At 38.1% G+C, this 14,272-nt stretch overlaps 1 protein-coding gene across 1 annotated transcript in view; it reads right to left on the reverse strand.

Annotated features, from left to right (window-relative positions):
* EPS15L1 (epidermal growth factor receptor pathway substrate 15 like 1) overlaps positions 1-10,044 on the reverse strand; it is a 32,352-nt gene extending 22,308 nt beyond the window's left edge. Inside the window, exons 1-14 of the mRNA XM_031064017.1 lie at positions 10,006-10,044; positions 9,702-9,791; positions 9,421-9,468; positions 8,683-8,778; positions 7,993-8,055; positions 7,044-7,169; positions 5,500-5,559; positions 4,929-5,165; positions 4,218-4,375; positions 3,607-3,763; positions 2,823-2,885; positions 1,644-1,729; positions 1,208-1,280; positions 522-683 (exon numbers count right to left, since the gene is read on the reverse strand). Of these exons, the coding sequence (XP_030919877.1) occupies positions 522-683; positions 1,208-1,280; positions 1,644-1,729; positions 2,823-2,885; positions 3,607-3,763; positions 4,218-4,375; positions 4,929-5,165; positions 5,500-5,559; positions 7,044-7,079 (1,032 nt within the window). The 5' untranslated portion in view covers positions 7,080-7,169; positions 7,993-8,055; positions 8,683-8,778; ... (1 more) ...; positions 9,702-9,791; positions 10,006-10,044. The remainder of the gene's footprint in view (positions 1-521; positions 684-1,207; positions 1,281-1,643; positions 1,730-2,822; positions 2,886-3,606; positions 3,764-4,217; positions 4,376-4,928; positions 5,166-5,499; positions 5,560-7,043; positions 7,170-7,992; positions 8,056-8,682; positions 8,779-9,420; positions 9,469-9,701; positions 9,792-10,005) is intronic.
* Positions 10,045-14,272: the final 4,228 nt, after the last annotated feature.

Here is a 14,272-nt window from a genome sequence, read left to right on the forward strand (position 1 = left end):
CAGAACTTCATCCCATTCAAACATTTATCAAGTAGTTTAATGTTGATTTTAAGAGTTAAAATTACAGAGCTGCTTATAACATTCCTTATACACTTTTTTCTGTGACTTCCTTACACAGGAAGTTTCTACCTTAACATCCTATTTCCACTGGCAATTGCATCCACCTGAAAACTCAATCCTGATGACATTCAGAGTGATCAAAACCAGCACCACTGTCACAGACTGTCTCATGGGTTAGGACTACTGATTTTCAACTGCCCTATTAGGCTGAATAAATGTTTAATACATTCTCAGAACAACAATTCCTGTGGAAAGGGACCCCTGGACATCATTGGGTTCAACCTTTCTTTTATGACCTTTATGGAAGGTATTAAGGATGGAAAAATCCTTTCTTGGACCTCTGTATTTGTGCAAAAATTGCTATTTATGGTAAAAAGAAAGTTTATTCATTAAATAAATAGGATTTTCCTCAACAGAAGAAATTTTACTCTTGATCTGGTCCAAAATTAACATCCACTTACCACCTGTGTTTCTTCCTGGCATTTCTGCCTTACATCATTCAGCATATCTTTCAGTTTGGCTTTCTGCTGGTCCATCTCATCCAGGCGGTCTTGGGCATCTTGTTTTTGAGCCTCCAGCTCTTGCAAGTTACTTGTTTCCCTATCTAAATCATTTTGCAGCTCCTGAAGAAAATTCCACAACTTGTAACTCATATTTAGCTGTTGTCTTAAGGAAGGATCAGCCACAGACAAAGAACTTAACAAAATTCAGAATATTTTCTATATCATATAGGCTACACCCTTGGCCTGTTTTATTTCTGCAGGAACTTGTGTAAGACATCAGGAAATAAATCACTGCTCACAAGAAGGAAAAGGGACTGTGACACAGAGCACATTGCATTGAGTTATCCTAATTATCAAAACCAATCTCTCCAAACTCTCCAAACATTGATTTCCTATTCAGCATGTTAGTTAAATACTAACAAAAAAGACATTAAACTGTTCACATATACTATGCTTATATTAGCCAGCATCAGATGAAAACGCTTCTGATGGAGAACAGTAAAATAAATATTTTTCTGCCAGTTAGGGGAAAATCCCAAGAAAGAAAGAATGACAGAAAGATTTATAGAATGACAGAAAAAATGTTGAATTGCTACATATTACATAGATTAACATGAAAACTACTGATGATAAACAGTTTTTACCTGAACTTCATTGGTTTTCTGTCTGATCGATTCTTCCTTTTCCCTAATGTCCTGCTCCAGAGAATATTTTTCTCTGTCAGATAAACAAGAACATGTATTTGTGATTCGTTAAATAACACAACACACATGCAAAAATCAATTAAATATTATTCTGGAAATACCATATAGACAAAAATGCCAGCCTGTATTCTCATGTATTCTTTAAAGGAGAAAAGGTGCACAGGTATCAATTGTTCTTTGAAAAATGCCATCTGTGCCCATCATCAATCTTCTGAAGTCACCTGATAGACCTGCAGGGTACCACTAGGAAATTCATCACCAATTACAGCAACAAATAATGACAAAACGACTAAGAGAAAATAAACTGACACATGAGTACTACAGACATACTTAGGTGTTCCACACCAAGACATCGTTAACAGTCCACAACTATTACCTCTGCAGCTGTGCAATTTCTTGACTAATATCATCCAGCTCCTTCACCCCTGTAAATTCTCCCGATCCAACAGAACTTGCACTATCCTGTTAAGAACGAAACAATCTATTAAAATGTCAAGTAGTAACAGAAGCTCTTCCTTTAACAAAGGCTGAAGACAAAGGCGGGACACAAAATCCTCGTTATTTGCATTTGCAAAATTCCGTACGAGACATCAAATTATTCTGTAACAAGCAAGGAACATGTCCCACAGTTCTACTCGTGAGATAGGAGAAATTTTAATATGCCTGTTTAACAGACAGGACAGTTGAACACACAGCAATGAAAGGACAGGCACAATGCCAACAAGGAAATTGCAGAATTGGTAGAATTAAAATTCAAAACCTAAAACTTAGTTCTGCTATAGACAATAGTAAAATTTACAGTGGACTTAATGAAATCAGATTGTAAGTCCAGTCTTCTAGAGCCCTGTCACAAACTAATGGCAATTTCTGCAATTATACCCCATTTCCTGTAGGTTGTTTCTACATTCATTCAAGCAGAGATCAGGGAAGATACAGAGGGCATCCCCTGCCTTCTGGATAAGTTAAGAAAGGATGTCAGCATCAGGTACAAAACTGGTTGTTATTGTTATTATAAAAAGGATTGCTCTTTGATAAAAAGCTCACCACAACTGAGCAAAAACTGCAGCACTGAACTCACTGCTAGTCTGACAAACCAAGAGACCTACAATTTTTATATAGCATTTCAAAAAGAAGAATGCAGAGTTTGCCTGCTTCACTCATTTTGAGACTGCTGTGATAACCACAGAAAGCTTGGCTTTATTAAACATTAAAAACCAATCAGGAACCCAACCAACAAACCAAGACCAGCAAGACGTATTTACTGGTCACAGCTGCAGAGAACTAGTCCAGGAGTAATTTCAACAGCACTGAGCTGCCTGTCCCAGGAACTTCCTGCCAGATTAATACATCTCCAGTTGTTGAAGGAAGGAACATCACCAGGCTGGCAGCCAGTGCTGGGCATTTCACATTGCTGTGACATTATCACCACACCAAGAGCAAGTGGCACAGAACTCAAGAGCAAAGACAGGCAAAGGTATAGAAATAAAAACTTTTTTGAAGCTACAAAAAGCATACATTAGAAATGTGCATTCCTTTGGACACTGCAATTACTCACACGCCGCATTTCTGTTAGTGCTGAGATCTCAGTTCCTACAGGGGTCAAGTAACCTGACAGAGTCTATAGGAAAAGGATATAGGAAAAACCTTAGGAGGATCATAGCAACAGCAATAATTAAAATATATTTAGAGTTCCAAAGGTTTCTGGTTAGGGAAAGCAAATAAAAGTAAAGAAAAACACAGTATAATTTATAGAAAAGGTGAATGTAGTGACATGACAGAAGTATTTCTTCAATTCAGTTTCAGAAGTGCACTGACCCAGTATCAAGGAAAGGAACAAAGCAGGGTCAGCAAAGGATCAGATGCTCCAGTAAAGTGGTATTCGTAGTGATGGATACAGGACAGTGGACTGCTACAAAGGACAAATCCCAGAAACTAGGAAGTCATCACTCCTCATTTAGCCATTAAAAATTTTACGTTTCCATGGGAGGAATATGGTGCTGATCACAGTCAGGGACATGCTGCTCAACCAGGTTTTAATATTTGCTGTTACAAGTTCCCTGACTCAATCTCCTGTATGACAAAGGATTATTCTTTATGCTAGATTTTTTCCAGCATTATTACTCCTTGGTTTATGGAATATTTTACTGCATTTTTCTTTACTTACTATCTTGGTTGTTAAAAAATTAGCTATATTTTTAAATGTTAAAAGAATTTTGTACAAGGAGATAAGAAAAAATATTGGCAATTCTTTATCGTAATACTGAAAAAAATTCATACTCAAAGCCCATTACTTTTAAAGCACATAAGTTCAGTGTATCTACAACAAATTGCTGACTTACCTGGATGGGTGTGTTTCTGTCTGAGGGAGGGATCATATCTGGAGTTAACACTTGTGGAGGATCAATCCCTTTGCTGACCTTCTGCTGAATGAGATACATGGCGAGTGCAAACTGGTCTTTGCTGAGCTTTCCCATCTGTCTCGTGTCTGCCAAAGACCTGATAAAAAACAGATCATACTTACAAACAAGAAAATCTTATTTCTGCTCTACTAAAAAGTCTGAAATACATATATACACGTAATTTCTTTTTGGTTCGTCCTCATCAGAGCTTACTTATTCTAGTCAGATTTCCATAAACAACGCAGTATTTTATTACACATATTTAACTGAACAGAGTAGTGTTATTCTGAGAAAATATTTAGAGCACTAGAACTTCAAAAGACAATCACAATTCACAGACTGACCTATTGCCCCCTCTCCCAGAAAGCAAAGGGAGTACTTATTTCTCCCTTAATTTTCCATATAGTCCACATATTACAGTATGTGGACAAGTAAAAGAAGTTGGAGTTTTTTTGCTTGTTTATGGTGTCTTTTTAATGTTAGGATCACATTCTGACTCTGAGTTCCCAGATCAGCAAGCTACAAAAGTACAGCTAGTATGGAATTCTTACCATATATGTGCTAGGAGATTCTGAGATAGACCTGAATGCATAAAAATATCCTTTACTTCTTGGCCACTCACAAACCCATCCATGTCTGTGTCTGTTTTTAAGAAAATTTCATCATATCGCACTTTTTCAGACACTGGTACCACCCAATTAACAGCTGGCTGCAAAACAAAGGTTGGCATTTCAAAAGAACAGAAATAGTCTTTATGAACACACTAAGTATAAATGACATTATCCAGAGCTGGATGTGCTGAACGTCTTGCATGCTCCAGTCTGACTAGTAAACAAGTATTTTCACTGCATGTTTTAACTTCACACTTCTTATCTGAATAAAAACACTGATAAACAGCTATTCATCAGTTGAAAAGCATTAATTCTTTGAAAATACAGATCCAATTAGGCATACAAAGTCCTCACACTAATAGCAGGAGATTTAGAAGTAGATTAATGATTTCTTTGGTATTAAAGCAGATATACAAACAAAACCTTTCTATGGTTTCACTTCCTACATAAAGTGAAAATTCCCCCTAAGATTTTCTACCTCGTGGTCACTGATTAAAATTCACCCAAAGTTCTTCCAAGTCTTACCATTCTCACTTCACCCTCTCCATTCAAATCACCCAAACACATGAGGCAGAAATCAAAAAATGTATTTACTTTTCCTACAGGTTACAAATACACAAATCTACAAAAATAAGAAAGAAAGACACGTACCTGTGCTGGTTTGATGCTGTGCTTGGGAGACAAGCTCCCTATGCTGTTCAGGCTGGTGCCACTGCCATGGGATGGGGTGGAACGGAGGCTGTCTTTTGGGGGAGGACTTGCAGGGAGAACAGGGACTGCACCAGGAAAGACTGATGTCTTCTTTCTTTTAGAAGGTGGTATGAGAGAAGGAGGCAATTGTGAAGGAACTGACTCTTTCTCAAGAGCTCTATAAACCAAATGCATTGCCTGCAAAGGCAAAAAGGTCAGATAACATTAACAATTATTAGAAAAAGCAACAAGATTCTCCTGTGTCAGTCATTTACATATTAGTAAAACAAAAACAGTAAGGCTAGACATGTAAACCAGAGCAATTAATTTTGAATGTAATTCCAGCAAGTTTAATCTTGACACAGGCAAGAGTCAGTAGATGGACTTGAGAAAGGTCATTAAATAGCTCCATGTGAACAATTTAGATTAGAACAGTTGACTGTAGCACAGAAAGCTGCAAAGCTCTTGAGAAAGAAATGAGTTATTTGCTTCAACAGACTAGATAGTGAATTGAGAATTTAAAGCAACCTACCACAGCAAATTCATCCTTGTCCAGGTGACCATCTTTATCAATATCACTGAGATCCCAGACCTACAGCAATTAAGATTAAAAAATTATTTGCAGACCAAGTTACACTTTATGTATTCATTGTACTAACATGCCCTCTAAAGACTCCTCCTAGATTTTGATGAAGATCATATTAGTTATACTACCTATCTAAAAATTCTCTGATGAAACAGACTGGATTAGAGTTTTCTGGCCACATGAATTAACACTGGCTCTAACAAATTCTGGCTGCAACTCAGGCAGGGTTTTTCATCATTCTATGATACAATTACAGAGTCATCAAGCTGAGCAAAAGCATTCAGAGGTGGCTTTCAGAACTGCCCAGAGGGTGTGGGCTAGCAGATCATTCAAATTCCTCACAAGAAAATTCAACAGAAAATTCAATACATCTCTAATTCATATTCCAGTCTTAGATGATTAGGGTTTTCTACTAAAAACTAAAACTATGTGCAACAGAGAATTTAAGCATTTATCAATGCTTAATTTAGTTCATTATTAGGTGAGACACAGTCAACGAAACTTGCAGAAGATTTAGAGAGATACAAAACTTTGTGAACTCCAACGTAGTACTGTTTAATCATCAATACGACCTGGGGACAGTGGAGTCCACAAAAAGCCAAGACTTGAGGCTCAATTGTGAGAACTCTGCTTTAACACTGGACCATTGAAAAATTTAAGCTCCTTGATTAGACCTTTCTCCATTTTCTCAGTACCTTATCTTGTCCAGAAATTTTTCTGGAAGAGGTAAAAGCTTCTTGAATTTCTATTGTGACAATAACAAGATAAAATCCGAAGCCTTTCAAGACTTCTCAATACTCAAGTACAGAATTGAGACAAATCATGCTTAGATTTTGTAGATAATACAGAGCAAGAGGCACTTCTTCCTGAAGAGACAAAAGTATGTAACGCAGATAGAATTCTGACACAGAATGTACTCAAAAATATCAATATGCAAAGCATTAAAGAACGTGTTTTTAATGGAGGCAGAAAAATACTTTAAGCTCTGCTTCCCTTGTAAATATACAATGGATGGACAAAACTCAGACCTTGGAAGTATTTATAAATACACATGAAAGAAAAACCAACCTGACAATTTGCACTATGAATAAAGGAGGATGTTTTAAGGTATTTTCCTGTACAAACAGAGGATGGATTTAATGGTGTATCTAATAACTCATATTTGTAAAAATGACAAAACAGCAGAATCTAATGTCCTAACAGCTATTATGATTCAGGAAAGCTTTTTCTTGTTTTTAAACAACCAAAACCAAATTTCCACTCGTAAATTAATAGAGAGACAATGAAGCCAATCTACTCTAGGGTTGAAATTACTACTCTTACTCTTATTTCTAAGTGGAAGACTTCAGAGTCTTAATGTTCCTGCTTTATAGCATGAACATGATGCAAAATCTCAGCCAAAATCTGATCTCTGTTGATAAATTACATTTTTAACATTGCAATTATGAGAAGCTAAATAGAGACTAGCTAAATCTAAACAACTTACTTACCCTTCCAAGGATATCAAGAGGTAGCTTTGAATTCATCAGTACTGGTTTTACTTTGTCTCCTGAAAGTAAACCATTTACTGGCAAAAGGCTTTCAAAAATACCATCAAACTTTGCTTTTTCTTCCACCTAGTTGGTAAGAAATAGTCTGAATAAGTAAAAAAGTGTGTCTGCGTGAGTAATGAAAATGAGATCTTGCAAGAAATTAAGACTGGTCAGTAATGTATTCATCTTAAATTTCCAAGCTTTCTTGCAAGTGCCACTGTACTGTATTTAAATGTAAACCCATAGAGAAAGCTTTGAAATTAGGCTCCTAAATCTAAAGGTTATGACAGTTGGAAGATTTTACCGTGCAACAGACAAGGTGTGCTTCTGTTTTAAAGTAACTTTGATAAACTCTATAGAACTAAAACTTATTCCTCCCACTTTAAAGTACATATAACTACAAGTTTTTTTATTAAATTTATACCTTTTGGAAATGTTTGGAGTTGAAAATTACCTAAATAGAAATATCCCCACATATGCATCAAAAGTTATTTTTTCCAAATTATATATATTGCTTGTATCATTGAATACTAATTAGAAACTAGGAACTCAAGCTTTAAATTAACAGTTCAGACTGGATGTGGTGAAACACTTTACTGTTCCCAGTGGGGTTCCTTTATACAAACAAAGTGCCTTATTGTAGGATTCTGGAAGAAAGCCAGGCAGAAGACTAAAATTCATTTTCTTAAAAACATCCCACCAGTGGTTGTCAAAGGGTTGTTTAACACTTATTGCATATCTAAAACTACACCTTGGCGTTCTCTGTTGTGCACAGGTTTGCCCAGAAAGGGAGGACTTCTGAAATGGGAAATACATTTGATATAAAATTCTCTCACTGGGAAAATTACACACAAGAAAAATATTTACTTCTAAAAAATGGATGAAATGTGTTTTCTTTTACACTTACCCTAACAGCCCAGTGAGTCTCTGTTGAGGGTGGTGTGATCAGTAAAGGACTGCTAGTGTCATGCTAAAAATGAGAAATGGTTTATTCTTATACATATACCTTTATATAAAGAGATAAATATACATACTTCTGTCTCTAGTACTTATTTAATTGCACTAAGTTTGAGACGGTTATAGACATGAAGCTTAACTACACTGAGGAAAATAGGCTGCACACGTACCTAAATAGAAGTCACACTCATTTTGTAGCATTACAGCAATTGAGTAAGGACATCCAGTAGATGCAGTCAGTGTCCAAACACAGAACCAACACAATCCAAAGAGGTTCTGCAGCAGCTAGTGCAGGGCAAAGCTGCAGCAATGCCTTTTACTACTCATTCCTGTTGAGCCAGCCCCAAAATAATCTTTTCTGTTTCCTTTTTTTTCATGAATTAAGAGTTTAGCCACATCAGCTTCCTGACCAAGCTGACCAGACTTAAACTCATTCTGGTTGACTCTTGCAGTCCAGGAAGGGGCTGGTTTCTTGTCACTCAACACGACAAGACTGTGGCAGTGCTGGCTGCTGTGCCCTAAGGAACTGTTTGACAGCCGCCTGAAGCCCCAGAACCATGACATTTATGAAACACAGTGTTCCAACTGAAGCCTTAATTCTCATACAACATATACCTGCATTTAAGTGGATACTACTTACAAATTTAGGAGGTGGCACAGTCAAATTCAGACTGCTCAGGTTTACATCGTGGCCGTTCTGTGCACATGCTACAAGGCGCAACGCAACGTAGAAACCCTACAAACAATTGTGCTATTAAAAACCAGTTTCAATCACAAAAAATAACCCACTTACCATTTTTACTAACACTGTCTATGCGCAACTCAGTAAAAAGAAAACCCCACATGTACAGCCCCATAACGGCAACTATCCCTTTGCTTTTAAGGATGAGTCGGGAAAAATTTTACAGTAACAGGAAACAAAGTTAGTTCTTCATAAAAACTCTCTCCTAATTAAAATACAACCGTTTTTCTTAAAAATTAGTAATGTTTTGAAAGCATTCATTTGTATCTACAAGTAACTTGCTATTTGGTATTCCAAACCATTTTTAGTAAAAATGCTAAAGTCTTTCATGCACAAAAATTTTCTAAAATCAAATCATAGTTTTCATCTGTGACTCAATGACTGTGTACCTACACAGTACACACACCAATTATTGACAAAACAAAAGGGATATAGAAAATTAGAACCAAACTTCTCCTGCAGCCTCACTGAGTAATACGCCTGGATATGAGCAGTGCTGGGGAAAAAACTCGTCTTGTAAACAAAAACTCAACCCTGAAAAAGATAAAGATAACTACAAATGGTACCAGGGCTTGATCGAAACAAGGCTAATCTGGGCAAGGTAATACAGGAAGTCTACATGAATATTTCATTTACCTGTTTATCTAAGTATCCTTTACCCTCTGGGTCAGCCAAATCCCATATCTGTGGAGATACAAAATAAAAGCTGCTGTGAATTTCAAAGAAAACTTAGTTCAGCAGTTCCAACTGTATGTCTTCTTAAAGTGTTCATTCAGCTTTCAAGTAATGACAATGTTACTGAACTGTCAAGTTAACAGCAACAATGTTACACAAAAACCAAATTTTATTTTTAAATTTTTCCTTTCACTTAAAAGAAGTGTAAAGACGTACCACATTATCGTATTCCTTCAACTTACTTTTCCAAGGATGATATCAGAGAGACCAGATTTTTTAAGAAACAGAGCAGCTTCACTTGCCCCAACTCTCCCTGTGTATGTTGGATCTACCTGAAGGAGAAAAATTAACATTTAGTTGAAACATGGCTGCTGTGAAAGCAGATTTAAGAAATGCAATCTTGTCTCTAGGTCAAAAGGAGTTACAGAAACTGCATCACTACTCAGAATTCACACAGTTTTAGCACCGCAATAGGGAAAAGAAAGAGAAGGAAATCTTGGGGAAGAAGAAACTGCACTTTATTTTTACTTCTTTTTAAGAACATACCTGTTTGTAATATGTTTCATATATCGGATTCCCAGTAGAAAACTGAAACACAAGTTAGAAAACAGAATAAACAACAATCAGAATTGATAGGAAAAGAAACGTATAGCACTTTGTGTATTACGTCTATCGAGAACCTCAAATAGTGTGTTAATTTGCTGTGTTACAAACTGGACACTCAAAATTTAAGTGTGGATAACAGTGATCCACCAAGACCACAGAATACAGTCATCTCTTAGAACTTCTCATTCATCAGGATTCCTACCTCTCCTCATGCTTTTACTTAGTGACACTACATAGGGATAAGGTTTTGAAGAACAGCTTTGAATTATTTGCTGAAGTATTTCAGATCTCAGTATGAGAAGGACTGATAACAAAGGTCCAGCTTTCAACACAATGCTGACCTGACTACCTACTGCACCATATACATCCTTATAGAATATTTTCAGCAGACAATTATATACACACACACACAGAGCCTGTGTTAACACATTTTCAAGACTAGGATCTTAAACCGAAACAGAGTAAACAAAAAACCAAATCAAACAAACAAAAAAAAAAAAAAAACCAATCCCACCCAACCCAAATATATATATATATCGAATGAATGCCAAATTAACAACTCTCACAGTTCCCTGACAATGCTTTTGGAGGATTTCAACTTGGTGTAACGATTGCATTACATGAAAGCTGCAGACCCAAGGAAAGCCCTGCCTTTTCAGTGTCCTAAACAAGCAGATCTCAGTTCCTCTTGCTGACATTCCAAGCACATGGCAGCTGAAATGCCAAAAGATGCAGAAGCCCCCAAACCTATCTTCTCAGATGCCTCCTAGACTTGCCACAGGAGTTCTAACCCTGGGCAGGTTACCCCTGCACACTGTTCTCCTCAGCCTCAATGCCAACAGCAAAACCAATCTAGTCAAAAACAGGTCAGTCCTTAGACCACTCAGAGACAAAGAAAGCAACAAAACAACCCAATAAAGATGTCAATGAGCAAAACACAGAGATGTCACAAAACCTGCTTGGGATAACCACTCTCCACCTCCAGGACAGCAGTCAGACACCTGAAAAGGAGTATTTCACACTAAGTCCCATCACTGCTATGTCCCCTCTCAAATGTCACCTTCTTCCTTGTTATCCTCATGGATTTCAAGATGTTCTGCTTACTCTGAGAGGAAGGAAGGCAGGAACATGATGAAAGAAAAGACCAATGAAGAACATGAAAATTTTATTTTACACCAAGAGAACCTTCTTGTGAGTTCACAATAAACATGGTAAATCTTCATTTAATGACCTATCCATAATAACTGAGCTGAGCACAAGCAAACACTGACTCTCCAAAGATTGCAGCTCTATTTGAATAGAAAAATCCTGCATTTTCAGAACAGTTTCCTAAGCACCTTAAATGTACTTCACTTATATCCATCAACAAAATAAGCTGCTGCATTTTTCAACATCAGCACCCTCTGGAAGCTCTCGCTCCCCTGATGGTAGACAGGATTTCAGAGGGATGTTGCAAACATAACTCATATATCTGACTATTCTTTGTGCTGGCATGTAAAGATCAGCACATATAAGCATTGTGTTCCTGTCCAAGCAGGAAACACATCATTCAGAGAAAAGGTGGAAGTAGGAAATAGCCTGTTCCACTCTGAATAAAACCATGTTTCCAGCCAACTATCACCACACTATGCACCTCTTGTTTATCAGAAAACTCAGACAAGAGAGTCAACCACCAACTACAAGCTCCTCTAACTGATGCAGTGAGTGACCTAGAGCATGCAGAGACTGGATTCATACCAAGATACAGAGCAAACTGCTCCAGCAGCAGGACTGAAGGATCTCATCCCATCACCAAACACTCCTGTCACCCCCATTTGATATTGTCAGCCATGACACGGAGCTGACTTACCTGGCAGAGGTGGCAGGAAGCCAGGGTGATGTGCTTCAATGCTGAGAAATTTCTTCTACAGCAAATTATTCACCCAAGCACTGCTGAAAAGCACCTCAAGATCAATTATCTACTTGCAGAATTTTAAAAAGATTCAGTCTTTCTGACCGATTTACCTAAATGACTGCATCTCTGTGATGAAGCAGACCAGACAAAATGGGTTCAAGTGATAAAAATAGCACAGCTCTCTATCTACCCATCACTACATGTGATGACATCGCTATCATTCAAGAGGATTCTGTAATTTGGTGACATCTGCTCATGAAGGACCAACCCAAGACTGTCAACACTGGCAGAGACAAAAATTTTGAAGAGTGCACTGCTGACGATGTCAAAGCGTAACCTGTTGGAGAGGGTCAGTTTGACTAAGAGTTTATCCACCCCATGGTTCCTATGCCCGCTCTATACTCCCCAAAACATCAATGTTTTAGACCATCTTCCTAACAGATCCTTCAGAGCCCTAGGGCCTTGTTGTTTAACCTCCAAGTTGATTTCCTGTTCAGAAGTTGAAGTCTTGAGCCTGCACACTGTGTTTGTGGTATGCAGTGAGCAGGCATGGATATTGCTCCAAGTCAATGCTGTGAAATTTCTTCTACAGCAAATTATTCACCCAAGCACTGCTGAAAAGCACCTCAAGATCAATTCTCTACTTGCAGAATTTTACAAAGATTCAGTCTTTCTGAACAATTTACCTATATGACTTAGTGCAGGTTTGGCAAAAAGACACGAGTAAGCACCTGCCACCGGAACAATTAATTCTCTTTCCTGAAGTCATCTCCGGGTCACAAGGATCTCTGGATCACATTAATTATTTTAAATAAAGTATTATTATGATAATGATAAATGATTAATGATAAAATATTTTAAGCTGCTTGAATTACCCATACTCTTTGCAGCTCTTAATATGTTGGTATCAATAGTCTTATTTTATAGCTTTCTGAGTGGACACGCCTCCATGTTACAACACAAATATCCTCTCCTATTCTGTCTAATTCCATTTCTGGCATTTACTCTAATTAACACACATGTCCTTAGTAATCACAAAACTGAGGCTATTAGAAGAGGAAGTTTATTACCTTAAAGGAAATTCTGTTTACAGCTAGATTACTCTTGGCAGTTCGATATACAAAAACAAGTTTTAGAACTACAACGCTTCCACTGAATTAGCTGGAAAATACTAAATAAAAATAACTGATATGTTTACAGAATGTGGTCTTAGTCCCCTAAATGTAACATTTTCTATCAAAAGGAATACCACTGATGCCAGACTCCAAGACCAATGAGAATTTAAACTAGAGAAACTGGATTTCTAGAGTAAGCATTTGATAATTATTTGATTTTTACCAACGTATTATAGAATTTCACAACTACAAACCCTTTCACATTCGGACTTTATCTGAGTTACATATTTTGCACCACACTAACCACTTGAAATGTTCTGATAACAGTTTGTGTGCACATGGATGTTTTCAGATGTTTCTGAATATGTCCACTTAATCAAACCAATGTTAATGAGGACTCTTGCTAAACAGAAGCTAAACAGCAGTACATGTTCTTAGTAAGACACACAGCAAGTTATGTTATCCAAGCATCACATAACTTCACTGAGAGATAAATTTTTAGAGTATCACAACTCAAAGATCATTATTAAAAAGAAATCGATATATTTAAATAATCTGAACTACTAACAGGATTCATTCAGAATGCCTGACTGGCCTAGGCACAGTATGGAAAATAGTTTGGTTTTAAGACGTTGAAGGTAGTGGGGTGGTGTTGCTTTTCTTTTGCTTTAGAAGCAAATAAGTAAACCGACTCTCCTCACGTGGCTACGGAATTAAGCTTGAATTATTTGGGTGAGAAATCAAATCAAAAAAACTTGTAACAACAGAAATCAACCAAGGGATCCCAAGCACTCACCCAGAGCTGCAGCCTCTCCCAGGGGTCAGGATACGCGCCCCGTCCCCTGCCCTGCAGAAGCTTCTCCTCCTCCTGACAGGCGAACACCTCCCGCCCATCCCTCAGCCCCTTCCCGGTGTCCCCGCTCCCCACGCACCTCCCGAACACCCCACACGGTCACGGCACCCCGTCACAACAGCTCAGCAGCTCCAGGCGGCATCACCCCCCGGTACCAACAGGAAAACGGGCTGACGTGCGGAGCACCAGCCCTCTCTTCTCCAAATCCCAGGCCCACGGTAATCCCGGCGGCTCGGGCTGGGGGAGCGCCAGGAGACCCTCAGCCCCTCCCCAGGGACGCAGCTCCAGGGCCTCCATGAGGGGAGGGCGGCGGCACAGCTTGTGGCCCCCCCAGCAGCGCCCGCC

Source organism: Geospiza fortis, unplaced genomic scaffold (assembly GCF_000277835.1).
Source record: "Geospiza fortis unplaced genomic scaffold, GeoFor_1.0 scaffold299, whole genome shotgun sequence".
NCBI lineage: Eukaryota > Metazoa > Chordata > Aves > Passeriformes > Thraupidae > Geospiza > Geospiza fortis.